The following is a 22,377-nucleotide window of genomic DNA, read 5'->3' on the forward strand; positions in this document are numbered from 1 at the left end:
GCAAGCAGCAAACCCTGCATGAGGTGCTGGGAGCTGCAGCAGGACAAGCACACCCTGGGAGCACCAGTGTCACATCCCACCACTCACAGGTCACCCTGGAGAGTGGGCAGCAGCACAGAGCTGAGCCTTGGCTCCATGTGCAGGGACAGCACGGAGCCCTGGCAATGCTCACTAATGATGGGCAGTCAGATGTGACCACTGGGTGCTGACACAGTGACCCCCCAGGGCTGTGGGAGCTTTGGGAGCTTCCCACAGAGTCCCAGGCATAAGGAATGGGGAAATTGTGAGGTACAAGAGAGCTGGAGAAGGGCTTTGGACAAGGACTTGGAGTGACAGGACAAGGGGGAATGGCTTCCCACTGCCAGAGGGCAGGGCTGGATGGGATCTTGGGAATTAGGAATTGTTCCCTGTGAGGGTGGGCAGGCCCTGGCACAGGGTGCCCAGAGCAGCTGGGGCTGCCCCTGGATCCCTGGCAGTGCCCAAGGCCAGGCTGGATGGGGCTTGGCACCACCTGGGACAGTGGAAGGGGTGGGATGGGATGAGCTTTAAGGTCCATGCCAACTCAAAGCCACCTGGAATGCCCTGCTGCAGAGGCTGAGAACTCAGAACTCTGTAGCGAGAGCAGGGCAGGTCCAGCTCTGCAGGCAGAGGAGGGGAGGAAGGCTGCAGCAGGAGCAGGAGGGGAGGAAGGCTTGAGCAGCCGGGGAGCAGCAGCAGCAGCAGCGCGGTGCTGCAGAGACCCCTGGCAGCGCTCAGCTGCTACTGCAGCCACGCTCCCGCACTGCCCCGCAGCTCAGAGCTCGGTTCCTCATCCGAGAACTGCCTTACAGCCCCCTGGTGATTTATCCAGCACAGCCCAGGGAGGCTGCACCTGGAGAGGCTCTGCAGCCGCAGCTGATGGCACCTGGCACACACCAAGTGCCACCTCCACACAGCCAGGGGCTCCCAGTCCTGCAGCTGAACCCACCTGAGTCTCTGTGAGGCCACAGCCATGTCCCAAAGGGCTTTTTCAGGCTCAAGCACCTCCCTGTAGGAATGTGCTTGTATGGAAAGTGCTCTGAAGGATTTAGACCTCAGGCTGGCAAAGCACTTTCTTCGCTAGCACGCTCCAATTGCACAGGAAAGGCACATGGGGATGGCACCATTTGCTACAAACCTGGGGCACCTGCCTCCCTCACAGCAAGAGACCCAAAGAGCTGCAGACTGTGGGTCTGAGCTGTAAGAGGACACATAACAATAGCCAGATTTCCTTTCTGAGATCTGGGAAACAACTGCAACAGGCTCGAGAGGAAGAGCAGAGGAACACATCTCCAGGGAAACAAAAGGAAGGACTGCAGTTGGACTAAGAGGCCCCATGGGCAGCAGGGGATGGGATTTAGTACACCTGGTCTGAGCAGTGATCCGGCTGGATCCAGGGACCTGCCATCACAAAGCCATTCTTGTGGTAAACCCCAGAAGAAAGGGAAATCAGGACGACAAAACCCACCAGAGTGTGCACTTTGGGATTAACAGGAAGAGCCCCAGCAGCCAGGACCTCTCCTGCTGGATGTCAAGGCCAGGAAGGGCCTGGGCAGCAGACATGTGGCCACTGTCACCATCACAGCCAGCTGTTGGGAAGGGACAACCAGCCAAAGGCAGGTGGGGAAGCTGAAGCTCCCCCTCACACAAACAAGACACTGATCTGCGTTGTGCCAGCACAAGCCCTCAAGCTCAGGGGGTTGGAGCCAAAAGCATTTGATTTTCCACACAGCTGGACCATTGCTGGCTGCAGCCCAAAGCATCCCCAGCCCACCCTGCACTGCCAAAAGCCCAGACAGGCCTGCAGCTCCAACCCTAAAAATCTTCTGAGTTTCATGTAAGACTCCAGTCCTGCCACAGAGGAGGAATACTCCAGCTCACAAAATAGTGTCTCACTTATTTTAAATCACTGTGGTTATTTTCTTTTTCACACAAACTTCACAAACCAAAGGACACAGTGCACATTTTTGGTGAGTCTCGCTGGTAGAAGCAGAGTAAAATTGGAAGTTGGCAAACGACTCTGCTCTCCTCCTCAGCCCTGCTGCTCGCTGAGCATTTCATGTTCCTTGTGCAGAAATATAAATGGTAACACATCAGAGGCTGGAAACAGAATCATAGAATGGATTGGATTGGAAGGCCTGTTAAAACTCATCCCACCCCCTGCCATGGCAGGGACACCTTCCACTGTCCCAGGTCACTCCAAGCCCCATCCAGCCTGGCCTTGGGCACTGCCAGAGATCCAGGGGCAGCCCCAGCTGCTCTGGGCACCCTGTGCCAGGGCCTGCCCACCCTCACAGGGAACAATTCCTAATTCCCAATATCCCATCCAGCCCTGCCCTCTGGCAGTGGCAGCCATTCCCTGTGTCCTGTCCCTCCATGCCTTGTCCCCAGTCCCTCTGCAGCTCTCCTGGAGCCCCTTCAGGCCCTGCAAGGGGCTCTGAGGTGTCCCTGGAGCCTTCTCCTCTCCAGGTGAGCACCCCCAGCTCTCCCAGCCTGGCTCCAGCCCTTGGAGCATCTCTGTGGCCTCCTCTATACTCACTCCAGCAGCTCTGCAGGTGGGGTCTCACCTGAGGGGGCAGAGTCCCCCCCTCTCCTGCTGCCCACGCTGGGAGACCACCCCAGACCTGGGGGGTTTGGGTGCACACAGCTGGGGCAGGTCCAACCTTCATCCACCATCATCTCTAAGTCCTACTCAGGACTTCTCTTGATCCATTCCCTGCCCAATCTGTTCTTGTGCTTGGGATTGCCCCGAGCTGGGTGCAGGAGGTTGCACTGGGGGCTTGTTGAAGCTGCTGCTTGTCTCTCTGCCAGCCTGGGGGATGCCCCGTGCTCCACAGCATCGCCAGCCCTCGGCAGGTGGATCCAGGCTCTCCTCCCCAGAGCAAAGCCAGCAGAGGGAGCAAACACTGCAGGTTTGCAGGGAGAGCGTGGTGGTTTCTCACTGTGGTTATATTTTGAATCTAGAGGTTATGTCGTGGGAGCTTGCATAAGCTATTTGGAAAGGTGGTAGAACCCTGGTTACTGAGAATTTGAGACTTTCTGTGCTGCCAGGCACTGACCCCCAAGAGAACACTGCACTTGACCTGAGGCTGTGGAGAAGCTTCCAAAATGAAATTATAGAACTGGGATTGTGGGTGTGGAGTTTGAACACAAGTGTGTAACATCACAGGGTGGGAAACTCAGAGTATAAGGGTTTAGAATATAGCAATATATATAAAGCAAGATGGAGGTTTTAGGGCAGAGGCTGGTCCTTCTTCTTCACCTTCTTCTCCATGGGTTTGGGTGGTTTTGTATAATTGGATAAAAAGGTCTGCATTTCGGGCCATGGGTGGTTGGTTATTGGATAAAAAGTAAAAATAATTAAGGTGTCATTTCTTAATTGGACAGTTTAGCCTTAAAAGGCCTTGTAGAGAGAGAGATGGGGCTCCATTTTTAGTTTGTTAAAGTGAAGTGCTGCAGAACTCAGGGTTTGTGAGACTGTGACAGAGATAAGAACTAATAAACATCTGAGTTCCAACAAGAAATACCATCTGACACTTTTAATCCTGACCCTGGCCAAAAAAAGATAAAAACTCGACAGAAAGGCCCAGGTTAGGACCAAAGCCAGCCTGCATATTTTCTTGGGAAATGACACGTCAGTCTCACTAGCACCCACCCTGCAATGACAGCATTGAAATCAAACCCCAGGTCTGGTCCTCAGTAACAAACCCCTTCCAGTTTCAAGCTCAGGATCCCACATCTTCTGTGTGTTAATTTTAGATTCCTGTGCCTTGAACTTTCTCAGCACTGGGCCCACCTCTCACAGCAAACAGGAGAGGCCTCACCCACCCCAGCTCATTCTGACTGTCCCAGCCACCTGGTCCCAGCCTGGCTTTGACAAAGTGGGATGTGTTACACTGTCCCCACCCCCAGCAGAACCCCTCTCTACCAGCATGGCCCGCAGCATTCCCCACAAACCGGTCTTCTGCTTCCTAATTCCTCCCACAGGAGACATCTCCCTTTGTGTGGGAATGCTGAGAGCAGTCCCACAGCACACTGTGCTCCTCCTGAGCCAGCCCTGCTTTCCTACAGGCACCACAAAGCACCAGCTGGGACGTCACAAGCTGCTGTTGTAAATAAAACCACGTTCACCAGAGAAATGAGCCGGGTACGTTTGGGTTTCGAGCTTTGCTGTGCCTGTTCACTCCCACACTAATTTGCAAAGTGGGGTGATTCACAGGGAGCCTCTTCCCAGCTCCCAGGGACTGCTCTCCAGGGAATGAGTCGCTCTCTGGCTCCAGAAACACGTTATTTATCAGGTTTGGGTTTTTCTGTCGAGCACTCTGTGAACAAGTCGGCAAGTGAGCAATGTGGGGAGGGGAGGCTGGGCACAGCAGTGATGCGCAGAGCTCAAACATCACCTGCCTTTGCAATTACCTCCCTCAGGCAGTCACTGCCACTCTGCTCTGGGAGCTGAGGCAGTCTGTGTGGAGCTCCAGGATGACTCTCATTGCTCTGCTCCACCTCCTCACCAAGCACAGCTGACCTGCTCTCACGTGGTCATTTTTTCAACACAGAGAAGCTGGGGCTGCCCCTGGATCCCTGAAAGTGTCCAAGGCCAGGGCTTGGACAGGGCTTGGAGCAACCTGGGGAAGGTGTCCCTGCCTATGGCAGGGGTTGGGATGAGATAGTTTTTAGGGTTCCTTCCAAACCAAACTACCCTAGGATTATATGATTCTGTGACTCTATTTTTATATATGTATTTATTTTTATCACACTGAACTCCAGACACAGCCAGGAATCTTCTGTCAGCTTGCTGATCCCTTCTGAAATCAGGTATGGGAGTGCATGGTTAGCAGTGTCAGAACAGAACCCAATATAATACAGCAAGGACAGAGACACCCCCAGCACAGAGAGAGTGGGAATCCACTGGACCAGAGGGATCATGGCAGGGTGACATGACCTTGCTGTCACCATAAGCATCACCCCAGAGATGTCTCCTGGCTGCACCCAGCAGACTTGGGGAGGTCCCTACATGCTTAGGAATGAGACCAAACCATTGGGATAGTGCACAGATGGGTTCTACCAAGGTCCTACCTTGTCTCCAGCTCATGTGGCACCCAAAACCCAGACCAGGATAATCACACCCCATGGACTGGTGCTGCTCTGGGGTAAGGCAGTTTCTGCACTCCTCAACATCCCTGCAGTGACCAGCAGGGACAGGAGGCATTTCTGGGTTGATCATGATTCATTGGAATAGGTAAACCTGGACAGGTACCTGTCAGCTGGTGCCAGCCCAGGCGCTGTCTGTGACTCCAGCAAGCACCAGGTGTGACCAGGTCTCTGCCACACAGTGAGTTCCTCCCCTCACTGCCTCCCTTCCCAGGCTCTGCTATCCCAATCCACCTTGTCTCTGTCATCATTGCTTTGTCAGGCAGGGATCTCCTCTGCTCAACTCATCTCTAGAACTCCCGAGACAAACAGAGTCTAAGTGTTTGCTGCAGGGCACAGACATTTCATATCAGAATCACTGCCTGGAAAAATACCATACACAAATAATAATAATTAAAAAATAAATTGGTGCATGAGAGTACAGAGTAAAATAATTAGTGCAGAGGCAGGAAAACAATACAGCCCCAAGTCACCTACTTGAAACCTGCAGGAACTACAGTGAGCAGAAGTGTCCGGGCAGCAGGGGGCAGCACCAGGGATGCCACAGCAATGCCAAGGGCTGCTCTCCTCCATCTCCCCTGCACAAACTGGGTGACTCCTCTGCAGTGCTCAGAGAGCAGCACATCATTTCAGAGCAGCAGAGGGGTCAGGGTAGAGACCTCAAACCAAGTTGGGTCAGCATGTGGGACCCTGGGCACTGCTGGCTCCTTCTCCTCAGAGGCAGCAGGGTCTGTGCCATAACACCACAAAATGAGTGGGCAATGCCAGAACGACTGGCCTAGATACAGAGAACTTGAAAATCCCATGGGGGAAAGGGAAGAGCACAATTCACTCAGAGCCCTGCTGCAATCTGCACTGACTGTCCCAGCAACCACCACAGAGAGTGACTCAGCCCTGGTGACCTCTTTTAATGCTCCATAAGGTTAATGCTGAGTTTAACAGGGTTAATTCTGCCTTTAATGACCAGTTTTCCAGTGAAGGCAAAGAGATCAGCACAGTCTGTAACTCACCCACGTCTCACTTCTCCTCCCCCGGCAAGGGACACTGCAGAAGGTCCCATCCCTGCTCCTGCTGCCCATCTCAGGAGCCAGCTGGGCACAAAACCAAAACAATCCCTTGGCCATCACCGAGTGACCCCAAACAACATGCCCAAGGTCTCAGAGCACAGTCCCAGCCTGGCCATGGTCGCTGTCTCTGCCACAGCTGGAGTGACTGGGACAAGGCAGGGATCCGAGTGAGAGACAGATGTCAAAAGCAATCAGCCGCTCCCCTGTCTCCAAGGCAGGAATGCTGACAGCACTACAGGCCTTGGAGGAGTTAAAAGGAAAGGCTTATTAGAAAGAAAACTCGTTCTGACAATCGCAAAAATTGGAATTCATTTAAAATTCAAATTATGCAAATTCCAGTAATCTGTACGTGCAGATCCATCACACAGCAGAGTGGGACTGCAGACAAATGCCACTAGTGACATGGCTGGAGAAATCCCACCCTCCCCAGTGCTCTGGGAGGAAGGCAGGTGTGCTGGCCTCAGGCAGGCATGGGAGGAGCAGCTGCTCTGGGACTGTGGGGCCAGGCTGGATTTGCAGGTGCTCCCTCTGCACTGGAAGATGCTTCAGCAGCCCTGGCAGCATCTAGCATGTCAAAGCCAGGGGAGCAGGGAAGCCAGATTCCAGTATTTTCACATAAATTATAGCAAATTCTCCCCTGGACAAGCTCAGGTGCCCATGACCAGCACAAAGCCTTCGTTAGGCAGCACCTAATCACATGGATGTGAGGTGGCCACACAGCACTGGGTGCATGTGGGCAGCAGGTCTGCCCTGTCACCATCCATCCTGCCCTGTCCCACCCAAAGCCTCAAGAACCTCCCCTCTCTCAGCAATTCCCAAAATTCTATTTTTGGGAAAATTTAAAACCAAGCCAAGCAGCGGCAAAGGTGGCTCAGATTGTCAGCACAGAAAGAGCAAAGCCAGAAATCGTCATTACAGGCTGGGGAAGTGCAACAGCCCAGAAAAATGAATCCAGTTTCTTCCTAAAAAACGAGCCACTGTGATATGGTAAATCATGCTCCCTCCTGTGGGTGCTGTGCCATGCCTGAGGAGAGCACATCCCACCTGGCAGCGATTCCTTCCCAGCCAGGGCTGGGCAGAGCTGGTGTCATGCAGGGCCAGGGCACAACATGAGCCCAGGGGAAGCTACAACACCTCCAGTACAGAGATGAAAACTAACTAACCCAGCCATGGGAGCACACAGAGCCCAGAAATGTCCTTGGAAATAATTTCCCCAGCTTGGCAAGATCTCTGCTTTGAACTTACAAACCTGGCTCTGGGGCTGTGTTGGGAATGCTGGTCCTGTCCTGGCCCAAGCCTCAACCAAGCGCTGCCAGTTCACCTTCCTCCACACTTTCTGCCACTGCTGAAGGGCCCTCTGGAAGCCCTTTCCAAGTAGGATGAGTCTGCTTTTTTCAGCAGGTCTCACAAGGTCAGAGCCCGTGTCTGAGTCTACAGCAACAACTTTTACGTTGGAACGAGCCAGAAATTATTTAGCAAGGAAAAAAATCCCACATCCCACAGAAAACCTGCTCTCTTCCTTGACAGACAGCCAGCTCTGAGGGTACACGAAGGAAAGCTAAAGGTCCCCAAAACCTGAGTAAGTCAAAGGCCAAATCAAACTGGCCACAGACAGCACAGAGAGGTGCTGGCATGGCACCGAGCAAGGAGGGACAGGGGCTGCCCCACAGGAAGGGCAGAACCCAGCTCTCTGCAGGTACCAGGACACTGTGCTTAAAACCCAAGTACTTCCACACCTTTTGTGACCATCTCCACTGCAGCACAGAGGCTATGGGGAACAGGTCCCACAGAGACACTGGAAAAACATCCCTGAAAGACAATGGTCCCCAACATCTCAGTGCCCTCCTGTCCCTCCTGGGTACAGCTTGGAGCCACAGATCCAGGCAGACAGAAAAAGTCTGACAATTCCTTACCCCACAGCAGGGCCGCCTCATCTTAAACATCTCCAACATCTTTCAGCAGTTCATCAGGTGCCCCATCCTGCTTGTGCTCATCGCCATCCCTGAGGTTTCAAGTGCTTCCTGAGCCCGAGGCAGCAGTTCCCACAGAGAAGGTTCATTGACAGTGCTGGGACTGTGACAGCTCCCACAGACTCACCCACAGCCCTCACTGCTGTCCCCAGCACGCTCTGAGACCGGAGTTGCCCTCCCAGGGGCAGAAGCGATGGCTACATCCAACAATGCAGGCACAAGCAGGAAGGGTGAGCTCTCAGACCCACAGTGCCCAGGTGCACCAGGAGAAACCTCCAGTGTGACCCCAGAGGGACCAGCCCTTCTTCTGGGGCAGAGGAAGCCTGTGCACAGCTTGGGGCAGGTGAGCTGTGCAGCCTCAGCCCATTCCCTGCTCCATTCCCATTGTACTGGCTCTCTCAGCCATTGCAAATCAACACCGAGTGCTTCTCATCCCCGCGGCACCTGAGCCCTCATTACAACCCCGAGCCGCTAACGAGGCGGGGGAAGGACATCCGAGCCGCGGGGTTTGGTGTCTCTGCGAAAGAGAGGAGGCAGAGCCCATTAAACATTGATCAGAGGCTGCCGCAGCTGCGGTGCAGCCCTGACGCATCCCTGCTGTCCAGCCACCAGGAGCTCGCAAGGGCCAGGAAGCTCTGAGCTGCCCCAAGGACTCGGTGCTGGCTCCTTGTTGCCCCAGCCCCTCACCGCTGGCCCCTGATAAACCTTTGGAAAGGTGCAGTTCCTCACAGACACGAAGCCGAGGACAGGAAAACTCATTTCCTCCTTTCAGCCTTGTTCCATGCTTTGCACAGCAGTGCCCAGAGTCCAGGCCCTCGTCCCCCTTCACCCAGCTGAGCTGCAGCCACCCTGAGCCCCTCGGAGCCAGGGGGACAGGACCCCCCGGAGAGGAGCTCTGTCACGGGCTGGGCAAAGCCGAGCTGCCACCACCATCTGCTCCACCACTCTGGAGCAGCCTCTCTTTCTGTTGTTTTACTAATGTTGGGCACAAAAATAGCTCTCCAAGATGTCAGTGCTTTTGGGAAGCCGCGCGTGTGCAAGCGTGGGCGGCCGGGGCCGATACTCACGAACTGCCGCCGCAGCTTGGTCCTGACGCGCTCGGCCTTGCTCTCGGCCGGGTGCACAGCGTAGCTCAGGGAGCCCAGGTGGTTGTCCACAGACAGGCTCTTCCTCATGTAGAAGGAGCGCGTGCGGAAGTAGCTGAACGGGGCGTCCTCCACGGCCGTGCCCAGCTGGGGGGCCCTGGGGGGCTCCGAGCAGTCATCCTCCAGCCGCCAGGCCTCCCCTGCCGAGGAGAAGGAGATGTGTCCCCATCAGAGCGTGACCCAGACCTGTCCTACCTCTTGAGCCAGCTCTGGGGATGCCCAGTGGGTATCCCTAGACCCCCTCTGGCCGTCCCACATCCATCCCACCCCATCCCATGGGGTAGAGACACTGGGAACTTACTCCGATGGCAAGTCCCTCCCACAAATCCCCACGTACCCCCTGCCCCAGGCAACAGCCCCTGCACTCAACCTGCCCACCCAGGTATGCACAGACCCCACCATCTCCTGGCAGGAATCAGCCAAATACAGTTAGAATCATGGAATGCTTTTTGCTGGAAGGAAGCTTAAAGCTCATCTCGTTCCAACCCCCTGCCATGGGCAGGGACACTTTCCACTTCATCAGGTTGCTCCAACTCCAGTCCAACCTGGCCTTAAAGTCTTGCTTTGTGAATGAGAAAAATGAGGCATCAAAAAGTGTTAAAAATTACAAAAGAATTCACTGCCATCTTCTCCTACAGGAAAAAAAAACCCAAAACACTTTATGGCACAGCCAGCAGCAAATCAACAGCCCCAAGAAGGAGAGAAGCCAGACCTCCCTTCTCCACCTGCCCGTCGCCAGCAGCAACAGGATGCAGCAGTGCAGGGCTGAGAGCCCCAGGGACAAACCTCACTAACACTGCCACAGTGGTGACAGTCGCAGAGCACAGTTGGCACCATGCAGGGCTGGTGAACCCACAGCAGGACTGGCCACATTTAATTGCAACAAAAGGGAAAAAACAACAAAACAACAGGAGATGTTTCCAGAATATCACTGCTGCGCTTTTTTCCCTTCGGCTCAGATTGTCACCTGCTTTTTGTTGCCAATCTCCTCTTTACATCTGGAGCTTGCCCTCCCTCCTCCCCTCAGCCAAAATCACTGCTCAAGCCATGACAAACAATCAATAAAAGCCTCAATCTTGAAGCCTTCTCAATTATTAGCCCAAAAGGGCATCTCACAGGACTGCCTCCAGGGGCTCTCCTCCTCCTGCAGCCTCTTACCAAGGCAACATCCTTTGCCTCTCATTTCTGAAAAACCTAGCACCTTCGAGCATGAACGACCATGATCCTGCTACACCAGGGCTGAGGAGCAAAACACTTCTGGGGTTTAAAGCAGATAACGGCCCTAAGCCCCAGTTCAGCAGTGCAGTCCAGTTTACCCAGCAAGGCTGTGGGGTTTACATGGAATATGGTGAGACACAGGCTGGACTACGAGCCACCAGAAGAGGAACCACCTACACACACTGCCAGAGGGCAGGATTAGATTGGACATTGGGAAGGAATTGTTCCCTGTGAGGGTGTTGAGGCCCTGGTATAGGGTGCCCAGAGAAGCTGTGGCTGTCCCTGGATCCCTGGAAGTGTCCAAAGCCAGGCTGGACGGGGCTTGGAGCAGCCTGGGATAGTGGGAGGTGACTCTGCTCAGGACAGGGCATGGAACAAGATGATCTTGAAGGTCCCTTCCAACTCAAACCCAAACCATTCCATGAAAGAGGCAACCCAGAGCACAGCACTCCGAGCATCGTGTAGATTTTTTCTCCCCTAGTTTCAATTTAATAAGCTGCTGCTGCTCCTCTCCAAATGTCACCTCACACAACACAGGAACTGCTGTTTGAAAGCTGTGATTATTCCATGCACAAACACGTCAATCGGAGGCAGATCCAGACTGCCATCGTGAGACAGCATCACTCTGGGAGCGCAGCAGGAACACTGACACAGGAGAGGCAGGGGACACGCAGGGAAATCGCACATGAAAGGAGAACCCGCCCCCGTGCTCACCTGAGATGGCCCAGCCACTGCCTGTGCCATCCTGTGTCCTCAAGACTGTCCCCTCCCAGCCCCAGAGCTCACCCAGACACAGCCCCCACCACTCTGCTGCCCTGAGCAAGGGAGGGCCAAGGCCACGTGCTGAATGAGGGAAAGGATTCACCTGCTGTACCCACACCTCTGTGCAGGGCACCTCACCCAAGGACGAGGAGTTGGGTTTCAAATCCTACAGATCAGCTGTGCCACATCTGCTCTCACTAATCCCAGCTCCCCAAGGATTTTGCAGCTTTTGGTCTTGTCTCTCATCTACAGGAGCTGCGTTCTCCAGCAGGAGCTGGACCAGAGGCAGCTGCTCCCTGGCCTGCCCAAGGGGTTATCCTCACCAAACTGGGTCCTTCCTCCCTGCACAGAGGGAGCCACCACAGGATTTTGTCTACCCCAAAATGCTTTTCTACCTGCTAAAGGAGCTTGTCCTGATTGCTACCAAACAAGTAAATCAATGATCAAGCCCAGAATGGCCAGAAGGGGAAGATCAAGAAGTAGAGAATCAAAGACTGGTTTGGGCTGGAAGGGAAATAAAAGCTCATCTCATTCCAACCTCTGCCACAGGTAGGGATGTTACTCACTAGATCAGGTGGCTCAGGATCCCATCCAACCTGGAAAGAAAATGCCAGGAACAAAAGCAAGCCCACAGACTGGAGGCCAACAATCCTCATGCTCTTGTGTCTTGGAGCTGCTCACCCCTCTGCCACTCAGAGCTGTGCCCTCAACATCAGCACCTCTGGAAGATCTCCTGACCATCTCCTGCAATAACAATTTCTGCAAACCCTTTTTTCTTTCTGAATTTGAGGTGCTGGGGAGGACACACATCAAAGGATGGTGGGAACAGCAAGGACAGAGACCCGGTGCCTCTCCAGTACATCCTCTACAAGTAGAAGAAAAATTAATTCCAGGGTCCTGATCTAAGCTCAAATCCAGCTGCTTCCTTGTGGCTTCTTTATTTTCCTCCCATGGGCACAATTCCCAATAAAGTCACGCCAACCATACTATGAGTTAACTTCTTCCCAGATCCACAGCAGGGCATGGAGCCAGCTCCTGAAGAGCTCTGCATGTTGCCTGACAGACAAGGGAGAGTGGAGGCAGGGAAGTGCTCCAGAGTGGTCTGCTCCTTCCAGGTGCAAGAGGAGGGAACTGCAAGGGACCAGGCATGTAAACTATGCAGGGAGTTTCTGTGCAGGCTGCAGCTGAGGGCTGCTGCAGTGGTCAAAGGCTGAGAAGAAGCCCCTGCCTGATGTAGAAGGAAGAGGTGAGAGAGCAAAAGGAGGGCTTTTCCTCAGTCCCACTCCTAAATGTCCACACTGGAACAAGGGATAAGAACACTGGAACAAGGGATAAGAAGCAACAGGCAGCTCATTGCTCTGTGCCACCAGCACATATGAGACCTCCTGGCAAACTGCAGTGTGACACCCAAGGGATAATGGCTTGGACAAGGCAGGCACTGTCCCCTGTCCAGTCAAGCCCCATTTGTGTTTGTCTTCTCCTCTCCAGGGCCTGGAGCTATGAGGATATGGGGTTAATCCTGGAGCTGCTCCAGGCAAGGAGTTGAAGGATATAGGATGGAGAGGAAGAGCTCATAGCCTGTCCCAGCTGACCACAGTACTGTTATGGGTGTCCTGCAGGGGAAAAACAAAACCAGACCAGCAGGAAACCCAGACCTGCTGACCAGCCCAGCCAGCTGCCAAACCCATGGAATGAGGTGGAAGGTTGTTTTGAAGGGAAAGAAGGGCTCTGGGAGGCTCAGCAGCCACAGGTTCAGCTCTTCTGCCCATCTTCAGGGTCCCAGCTCCCCACCAGGCACCTTGGTGTCCTCACAAGGACCTGCAGAGGAGCTGTGGTGCCACAGCAAGACATCCTCCTGTGACCTCCCGTCAAGTGCCAGGGCACATCCCTCCTCCAGTGCTGACACATTGGAAAAGGCTGAGGAACATGTCCCAGTGGTCAGATGAGGATGTCACATCTCATCCATGCCAGACATAATCATGTCTTCCATCTTGCTTGGTGATTCCTCTGCTCATGGCCCCCAGAACAGCAGCAAGCAGTGCAGTTCCTCTCCAGAACCATGAACTCTCCCTGAAGATGAGCTCATCACCTCTCCTAAGGACAGCCCTGCTCCTGCCATGTCCCTGTGCATGAGCCTCTTCCTGAGCTGGTTTTGGTCCTGCATCCCCCCACCTTGAATGGGGAGTGGTAGTACCTGCTCACAGCAAATTCACCACTTCTTTAGGAAAAAGACCTTATCCAAGAATGATGAAATGGTTTGGGTTGGAAGGGACCTTACAGCCCATCTCATTCCAGCCCGTGCAATGGGCAGGGACACCTTCCACTATCCCAGGGTGCTCCAAGCCCTGTCCAACCTGGCCTTGGACACTTCCAGGGATCCATGGGCAGCCACAGCTTCTCTGGGCAGCCTGTTCCAACTTCTCTCCATCCTGATACCCAGCAGCCCAGCTCTTGCTCATAAATCCTTACAGGAATCCTGCATTCCTGGTCAGCATCCCAGGGCTCGTTAACCTTCAGCACCACATGCTGCTCCATTCCCTTTGTGCTGTCCAAATGTCCTACCCTGCCAGCAGTGGCATGTCTTCTTTTTCTCCTCCAGGACATCATCCTGACAGCCTTCATAAGTAAATAATTAGCAGGTCCTAATTGAGCCAGGAAAACAAAGTGGGAGAATCTGGACTGAAAACACACTCATTCATCTACTGCTCTGGCTGTGGAGGGAGCCCTCCAGTCTCCAAAGGTTTTCCTACTCCTGCTCCTCTTGGCAGCCCTGGCCCCTTCCAGCCACGAGCAAAGGAAGATCTCAGACACTTCTTAGGTGCACTCAGAGTTTCCATGACTCCTGCTGTGCAGGGAAGGTGTGCAGGGGGTTTGCTCCAGGACAGTTGTTCCATGGAGCACGAGCCTGTCTGCACCCCCAGGACAGCAGGAGTCTGCAGCAGAAGGTGAGGTGTTTGCAGTGGGGCCGACCCACAGAGCAACAACACCCCACAGTCTTACCCCAGCCTCCCACTCCCATCCTTCAGCTCCAGCACAGCTCCCTGGAAGCACCAACAGAGCAAATGGGGACCTGCAGGTGTGCAAGGGAGCTCTGGATGCCATGTCCTTCGTGGTGGAGGCTACACAGCTTTCCCACAGGTTTCCTCCCATTCCAAGACCCACTCTAATAATTTGATGGGCTGAAGGAAAACCCCCAGGTCCCACACATGGCAGCAGTGGCTCAGGTGCTGCAGGACGCCCAGGAGTTCTATCACGACAAGAGTGGCAGGATGGGCTCAGCCATGTGCAAAGATCTGCTCTGTGCACAACTTTTGGGAGAATTAGTAGCATCAGGAAATGAAATGCAGCATGCAAAGCATCAAAATTAAGCCAGGGTTTGGACAGCTGCTCTGCTGAGCAACACAGGGATCTGACTGTGAGAGGGGTAATTTAAAAAAAACCCATTAAAATAAAAAAATCCAAGGGTGCTGTTTGAAGGGAGCTGTTTTATAAGGGTTTTATTCAGCACTCGACTGTCAGCCCTGGCTTCCAGGCTTTATCTTTGTTTCAGTGTTAATAATCCCTCTTCCCATCACTTTTATAGTCCCAGCGTGATTCTGCTGGCACCAACAGCACTGAAACACTTTGACCATCAGCAGCTTTGCCAATAAACTTGCTCAGAGCAGCTGGCCAGCAATATTAGTATTTCATCAGGATCAGCATGAGAGTAGAACAACATTATAAAAATCCTTAGGGCTGACCCAAAGACCAAAACACAGTGCTAGGCTGGGAGCATTTGCAAATTTCCAAGGCCAGGGCTGTGGGAAGAGCACAGCAATGATGTTCCTGCCACCGCTCCTGGTGGAGACCAGCTACAAGTGCCCTGAAGTGAAATAAGAAAGAGGCACCTAGGCCTGGGCATTGGACAAGGAGGCCCCAGGGTGGTAGCTCACCCCAGCACCCTTAGGCAGAAGGCTCCAAGCATCACCCCTCCACCTCGGGTGGCTTCCAACAACCTACTCTTCTTTTTCACCAGCATAATATGAAGGATCGGGAGGTTTAAGTATCAAGCTCAAAGAAAGACTCAACCAAAGGGGCAAAAACCCCAAAAGTTCACCAAGAAGTGCTATTTTCAGAGCAGAATAAACTCCAGGTGGGCTGGAGTGGGATTTGTAGCCCTGGAGAAGTGGGAAAGCTTTGCTGGGATCCTGTAGGCACAGAGGGGCGGGTGCACTCACCGGCAGAAGGGACTGTGCAGCCTTTCTGGTGCTCGGAGGCCGAGTGCTTCTTGTAGGGCTTCTGCTCCGGCATCTCGTCCCTGTAGGCGGCGGGCTCGAGCAGGGGCAGCCGGCTCAGCACCGGCGACTGCGGGATGCTGGGCAGCGTCCGCGACTTGCCCAGGAGCGGCCGCTGCAGTTTCCTGTCCAGAGACCTGCAGGGACACAACGAGACAGGGCCTTCAGCAGCTGCCATGGGACACAGGACACAGGACAGGGGCATTCAGCAGCTGGGACGGGACACAGGACACAGGACACAGGACACAGGACACAGGACACAGGACACAGGAACAGGACAGGGGTGTTCAAGAGCTGGGACAGGACACAGGACACGCACAGGACAGGGGCATTCAGCAGCTGGGATGTGACACAGGACACAGGACACAGGACACAGGACAGGGGTGTTCAAGAGCTGGGACAGGACACAGGACAGGGGCATTCAGCAGCTGGGATGTGACACAGAACACAGGACACAGGACACAGGACACAGGACACAGGACAGGGGTGTTCAAGAGCTGGGACAGGACACAGGACACAGGACACAGGACACAGGACACAGGACACAGGACAGGGGTGTTCAAGAGCTGGGACAGGACACAGGACACAGGACACAGGACACAGGACACAGGACACAGGACACAGGACAGGGGTGTTCAAGAGCTGGGACAGGACACAGGACACAGGACACAGGACACAGGACACAGGACAGGGGTGTTCAAGAGCTGGGACAGGACACAGGACACAGGACACAGGACACAGGACACAGGACAGGGGTGTTCAAGAGCTGGGACAGGACACAGGACACAGGACAGGGGCATTCAGCAGCTGGGATGTGACACAGGACACAGGACACAGGACAGGGGCATTCAGCAGCTGGGACAGGACACAGGGCTTTCAGGAGGTGGGAGGGGTCCCTCAGGCCAGGACCCCTCTGTGACACACACGCAGCCCCTGGCTGAGCATAGCTATGCCTTTCATGGAATCATGGAATTGTTCAGGTTGTAAAAGCCCTCTAGGATCAGTAAGTCCAACCCTTACCCCAGCACTAAACCATGCCCCTAAGTGCCACATCCTCAGGTCTTTTCAACACTTCTGGGAACAGTGACTCCACCATTGCTCTGGGCAGCGGTTCCATGAAGGAATTTTCCCCATATCCAATCTAACCCTCACCTAGCACGACTTGAGGAGGTTTCCCCTTGTCCTGTCCCTATTCCCTGGAGCACAGCCCGACCCCCCCGGCTGTCCCCTCCTGTCAGGAGCTGTGCAGAGCCACAAGGTCTCCCCTGAGCCTCCTTTTCTCCAGGCTGAGCCCCTTCCCAGCTCCCTCAGCCCCTCCTGGTGCTCCAGCCCCTTCCCAGCTCTGTTCCCTTCCCTGGACATGCCCCAGCCCCTCCATGTCGGTCTTGTCATGAGGGGCCCAGGACTGACCCCAGGACTGGAGGTGCCTCAGCAGTGCCCAGCACAGGGGATGGTCACTGCCCTGGTCCTGCTGCCACACCATGGCTGGTGTAGGCCAGGTGTCATTGGCCTCTTGCCCACCTGGGCACACCTGGCTCAGCACCACACTGCACCCTCTGTTAGCAAAGCTGTTGCTGTGCCAGTGAAGCCTTCTCCCCTGGCCAGGTACTGTAATTAGGATTAGCATCTTGAGCTGTAAGGCATAACCAGCACAGAAAGAATTCAAGACCCCAGACCTCAAAACTCCCAGATAATCTGAATTAACCAAATGAAGAAACCAGACGGTTCAAGACTGAAGGGATAAAAATTTCCTTTGAGACAGTGAAACCCCATCATCCATAGCACCAGAAAGGGATTTGAGGTAGAAAACAGGTCACTGGACAGGTACTAGGGAAGATCCAGACTCCAGAAAGCCAGACTCACACAGAAGGGACTGCAGAGGTCCCCAGGGTGTCATGGAACATGTAGAAACATAAATTCAATGTCTCTGTGAGGTCAAAACTCAACTGAGTTTGATGCTGGGGCTCCCAATCTGCCGGGGTGAGCAGGACACAGCCCATGTGTCAGGGTGACCACGCACAGCCACCCGTCCCAAAGCCCAGAGGCAGCCCAGGGCCACAGGGGAGCGTGGTCCCTCCTCCTGCTCCAGCCCAGAGCCACAGGATGCTCCTCAGGTGCCCTCCTGGGGATGACACCAGCCCCAGCAGTGCTCCAAGGAACCCAGAAATGCCATAAAAAGGAGCAGAGCCCAGCACCTGTTGTGGGGTGTCCCGGGCTGAGGGTTACCCCAAGGCTGTCCCTTGTGCCCTGCTCTCACAGAACCCACAGCTGAGCCCAAACGAGCTCCCCAGTACACCCCAAGCCTGTTCCAGAATCACAGAACCACAGAATGCTTTGGGTTGGAAAGGACCTTAGAGATGATATTCCAACGCCCTGCCATGGGCAAATCTCATAATGAACAGTACAGATCATTCAAATTTCCATCTAAAACTCAATTCTTCACTGCTTATGCTCATTTGTTCTTGTGCCAATATTAACCTTTAGCTTAAATAATTATCCCCCCTCTACGATGTTTGCTCCCATGATTAATTTCCATTATAATGAAGTCCCAGCCCCTTTCTGCCTGCCTTTTTCAAGGCTGATTAACGCAAATTCTTTCAGTCTCCTCTCACAAAATTAGCTTTTATTTCCCCATGGATGTTTCCACACCCCTCACTGCCCTCCCTCTCTCTTGGACTCAGCTTTTTCCACCCATTCTGGAGCATCACAGAATCCCAGGATGGTTTAGGTTGGAAGGATCCTTAAAGCCCATCTCATTCCACCCCCTGCCATGTCCAGGACACCTTCCACTGTCCCAGGTGGTGCCAAGCCCCATCCAGCCTGGCCTTGGGCACTGCCAGGGATCCAGGGGCAGCCCCAGCTGCTCTGGGCACCCTGTGCCAGGGCCTGCCCACCCTCACAGGGAACAATTCCTAATTCCCAATATCCCATCCAGCCCTGCCCTCTGGCACTGGAAGCCATTCCCTGTGTCCTGTCCCTCCATGCCTTGTCCCCAGTCCCTCTCCAGCTCTCCTGGAGCCCCTTCAGGCCCTGCAAGGGGCTCTGAGGTGTCCCTGGAGCCTTCTCCTCTCCAGGTGAGCACCCCCAGCTCCAGAGCAGAGGGGCTCCAGCCTGGTGATCATGCAGACCTGAGCTCCTGATGCAGACAGCAGGGCAATCCCTCTGCCTCCCTGCACATTCCACCACTAAATTTTATCCTATTTCATGCTCCAGTGCTCAGGGTCACACAGGCAGAGTCTATCATGCCAAAGCTCCTGACCCTCAGTGCTGGCCTGCCACTGAGATGTTTGTCACAACAGCTCTGCACTCCCATTCCAGACGCAGCAGCAGCTCCCAGTGGTGCCAGCCTGGTGTCACTCTGGAGGGCAGGCACAGGGCCAGAGTGGTGCCACAGCTGTGCAGCCACCTCCCAGGGACGGTCACACCAAGCCCTGGCACAGGGGCCAGGGCAGAGGGCGAGCCCAGGCAGCCCTGCCAGCCCCACAGGGCACAGAGCAGGGCTGGGCAGCACATGCTGACATTGGGTCAGCAGTTCATTGCTATAAATCAATCACATTCTCTCTCAGTTCCCAGGTGCTGCTGCTCTCTGGGGCTGGGCAGGGGCAGCACTGCCCGGGGCAGCAGTGCCTCAGCTGTGCCAGGCACTCAGCACCATCCTGCCACCCCAGGCCCCACGCTTCAGTGGGATCAGCATGGAAACAAGATGTGCCAAGAGATACAAAGCCAGAATTAGCTTCCCAAGCAGTTTCCATTCCAGCAGAACATTTGTACATCTCATTGTAACATATTTCACTGGCACAAGGCAACAGGGACAGAGCTTAACACATCACTGTGCTGCATAAATGAGCTCAAAACATTCCTTTTTCTGTGCATGTAAATCCCAGGATACCTGTGTACAGCTCCATCACCTGCAGAACCCCATTAGCATTTTAGTGCTCCCATTCCTTTTGTGCTCACAGGGCCACTCACAAGAGTCACATGGGGAAAAAAAACAGAAGAATTCACTCTGTTAGAGAAGCAATTTTCAAGCTATGTATCTTCAGGCAGTGATTTATATTGTCAGAAAAAGCAAAGCTACTAGAAACCTGTTTACCACTGAAATCTGAGCTCAAATTCCCAAGCACAATTCAGCTCTATGGATTTACTATCCCACTTGTCATTGTTGAACCACAGCTGGCACATAAGTACCCACAGCCCCTCGTTCATCCCAACCCCCTGGTGGGGTGGGGAGGAGAACTGGGAAAAAGTAAAAACCATGAGTTGATGTAATAATTGAAATACAGTTGTTAGTGGTGGTTATTATTATTATCATTATTATTGTTGTTGTTGTTACTGTAATAAAAATGGAGATAAGAGAGAGAGGAATATAATCCCAGATAGACAAGTGGTGCCCAGCACAATCTGTCACCACCCAAAAAACTCAGCCTGTTCCTCAGCAGCAATAGGCCTCTCCCAGCCAACCCCCACATTCCACACTGGGCATGACATTCCATGGTCTGGAATATCCCTCCCAGTCCTTGGCACCTCCTGGCAGGCAGAGCATGGGAAATGGAAAAGTCCTTGACTAAGGGAGAGCATTTCCCAGCAACAACCAAACCAGCAGTGTGTTATCAACACTGTTCTCATCCTGAACCCAAAACACAGCCCTGGACCAGTTCTGGGAAGAAAATGAACACTCTCCCAGCCCAAGCCAGAGCTGGTGCACAGCTCCAGAGCTATCAGCAGCCACTGCCCAGCAGGACCTGACAGCAGCAGGAAGTCACATTGCATCTCCGTCTGCTTCCCAAGCAGGCGTCCCAGCTGGGTGCTATCAAGGATGCCACATCCCATTAGTAAAAATCCCTGATGGAGTGTAAAGCTCAATTAGAAAAGCCACAATCAACACTTTACAGCCTATATTTAGCTGCCGTTGGGCATTTGGGTAGGAAGGAGAGCACATAATCGAGTCATGACAGGGGTGGAAAAATCCTCCTGGCTGGGTGTGAGAGCTCAGGCAGGAGCCCAGGGACAGCTCTGTCACTGCCAGTCCACAATCAGATGGGGAAATGTGGGAACATCATCAGGGCCAGGTCCCTGCCCCAGGGACAGCCATGGGGAAGAAATTACTGTGCCAGGCAGGGGGCAAGGCTGCTCCAGCACCCCCAGCCCGGCCACAGCCCCACACACCCAGCAGAACTCATCTCCAAAGCTGGGCTGTGTCCAGCACCTTCCCATGGTGATGTCCTTCTCCAACCCAGGAAAGACAGGGGAAGGGTTCAGATAAAGGGAAGGGAGGGAGAAAGAAAAGTTTGCTGCAAATTAGAAGCCAGCTCCTGCAGCCCTCCTGCAAGCTGGGACAAACTGCACCCATCTCCAGCCTCCCCTCCCAGCTCGTCTCTGTGTGGGAGAAGCTGCTCTCTGGAGAGCACTTCCAGCCCAACCCAGAGAGCTGGAGTCTGCAGCTTCCCAGGGCAGGATGAGGGAGTCACCACAGCAGCCCCGGCAGAAGCCCAGCAGCACCAGAGAGAGCAGCAGGAGGGAAAAATAACCCTAAACCCACTGCTCCCACAACCCAAAAAGGACCCCAGTAAGCCTCACTGATTTATATGATTTGCCCAGGAACAAAAAAAGGAAACCTCCTGCATGTGTCCTGGAAATACCTGAGGATGCTGACCCTGCAGAGATGTCCCACTCCTGGGACCAGGGGAGCCTTCGTGCTGCCACAGTGCCCAGTCCTGAGGCAGGCTGCTGCTGGAACACAGCAAGGAGAGGAGGAGGTTAACCTGGGGGGGAGCTAAGGAGGGAAAGGGGCAGGGCAGCAGCTACTCCAGACCTAGCCCCAGAGCTGTGACTTGGTGACAGCCACATGCCCTGGGAGGGACACGTGAGGCCATTTCCAAGATCAAGGGGGACAACACGTGTCACAAAGAGCTCCCAGCCCCAAAACTCAAATCGAAAACAGAGTAGACAAAGTGCTCCTCCTGCAGCACCACACAGCATCCCACAGGTAACTGGAGGGGGCTCCTCCACCCCCTCAGTTAATTAATTCACTAAATCTACCCAGCAAAGGAAGTTGATAAAGCAGAAGGTTGGGGGAAGAACAGCTAAATGTGGTACAGGCTGAGGGGGTGGCAGGGATAGGGGCCAGGAGAGCCCAGTTATTGCAGAGGGACAGGTCTCCCAGATCTTCCTAGCCTATGGCTGCTCACTCACTTGCCAGCCCACTCCTCCAAGGAGGTGTAACTTAGCAACCTGACCTTAAAAACTCAGCAAGGGTTCCAGCTGGATTCAGGAAAATGAGAGATGTTACAATCCAGGAGGAGCCATTACCCACCAAACTCCCCCTGAAAGCAGGTGGGGTGTGGGGAGGGTGTGCACCTCCTGCACAGCCTGAGCCCCATGGCAACACAAACAATGGCTGCAAAATGGAAACAAATCAACACAACACCCACATCCATTCCTGAAACAGCTTGTGGAGATGCAGCTGGGTGTGACAGGTACAGGGGGTAGGGATAGATGGGATACTGGGAAGAAATTATTGGCTGAGGGCTGTTGAGGCCCTGGCACAGGGTGCCCAGAGCAGCTGTGGCTGCCCCTGAATCCCTGGAACTGTCCAAGGCCAGGCTGGACAGGGCTTGGAGCAGCCTGGGACAGTGGAAGGTGTCCCTGCCCATGGCAGGGGGTAGAATGGGATGGGCTTTAAGGTTCCTTCCAACCCAAACCCTTCTGGGATTCTGTGAGGTTCCCCTACAGTGCTCAGCTCCACGGCACAGGATTCACCCTGTCCTGCCAT

General features: G+C 54.1%; 1 protein-coding gene across 4 annotated transcripts in view; it reads right to left on the minus strand.

The window, feature by feature from the left end:
- The window catches only part of LOC136563496 (ankyrin repeat and fibronectin type-III domain-containing protein 1-like), a 239,083-nt gene that overhangs the window by 152,370 nt on the left and 64,336 nt on the right, over positions 1-22,377 (minus strand). For all 4 annotated transcript variants that reach the window (XM_066560904.1, XM_066560902.1, XM_066560901.1 and 1 more), the window contains exons 2-3: positions 15,549-15,742; positions 9,274-9,491 (exon numbers count right to left, since the gene is read on the minus strand). In XM_066560904.1, the coding sequence (XP_066417001.1) occupies positions 9,274-9,491; positions 15,549-15,621 (291 nt within the window). In that variant the 5' untranslated portion in view covers positions 15,622-15,742. The remainder of the gene's footprint in view (positions 1-9,273; positions 9,492-15,548; positions 15,743-22,377) is intronic.

Source organism: Molothrus aeneus, chromosome 16 (assembly GCF_037042795.1).
Source record: "Molothrus aeneus isolate 106 chromosome 16, BPBGC_Maene_1.0, whole genome shotgun sequence".
In the NCBI taxonomy this organism is placed as follows: domain Eukaryota; kingdom Metazoa; phylum Chordata; class Aves; order Passeriformes; family Icteridae; genus Molothrus; species Molothrus aeneus.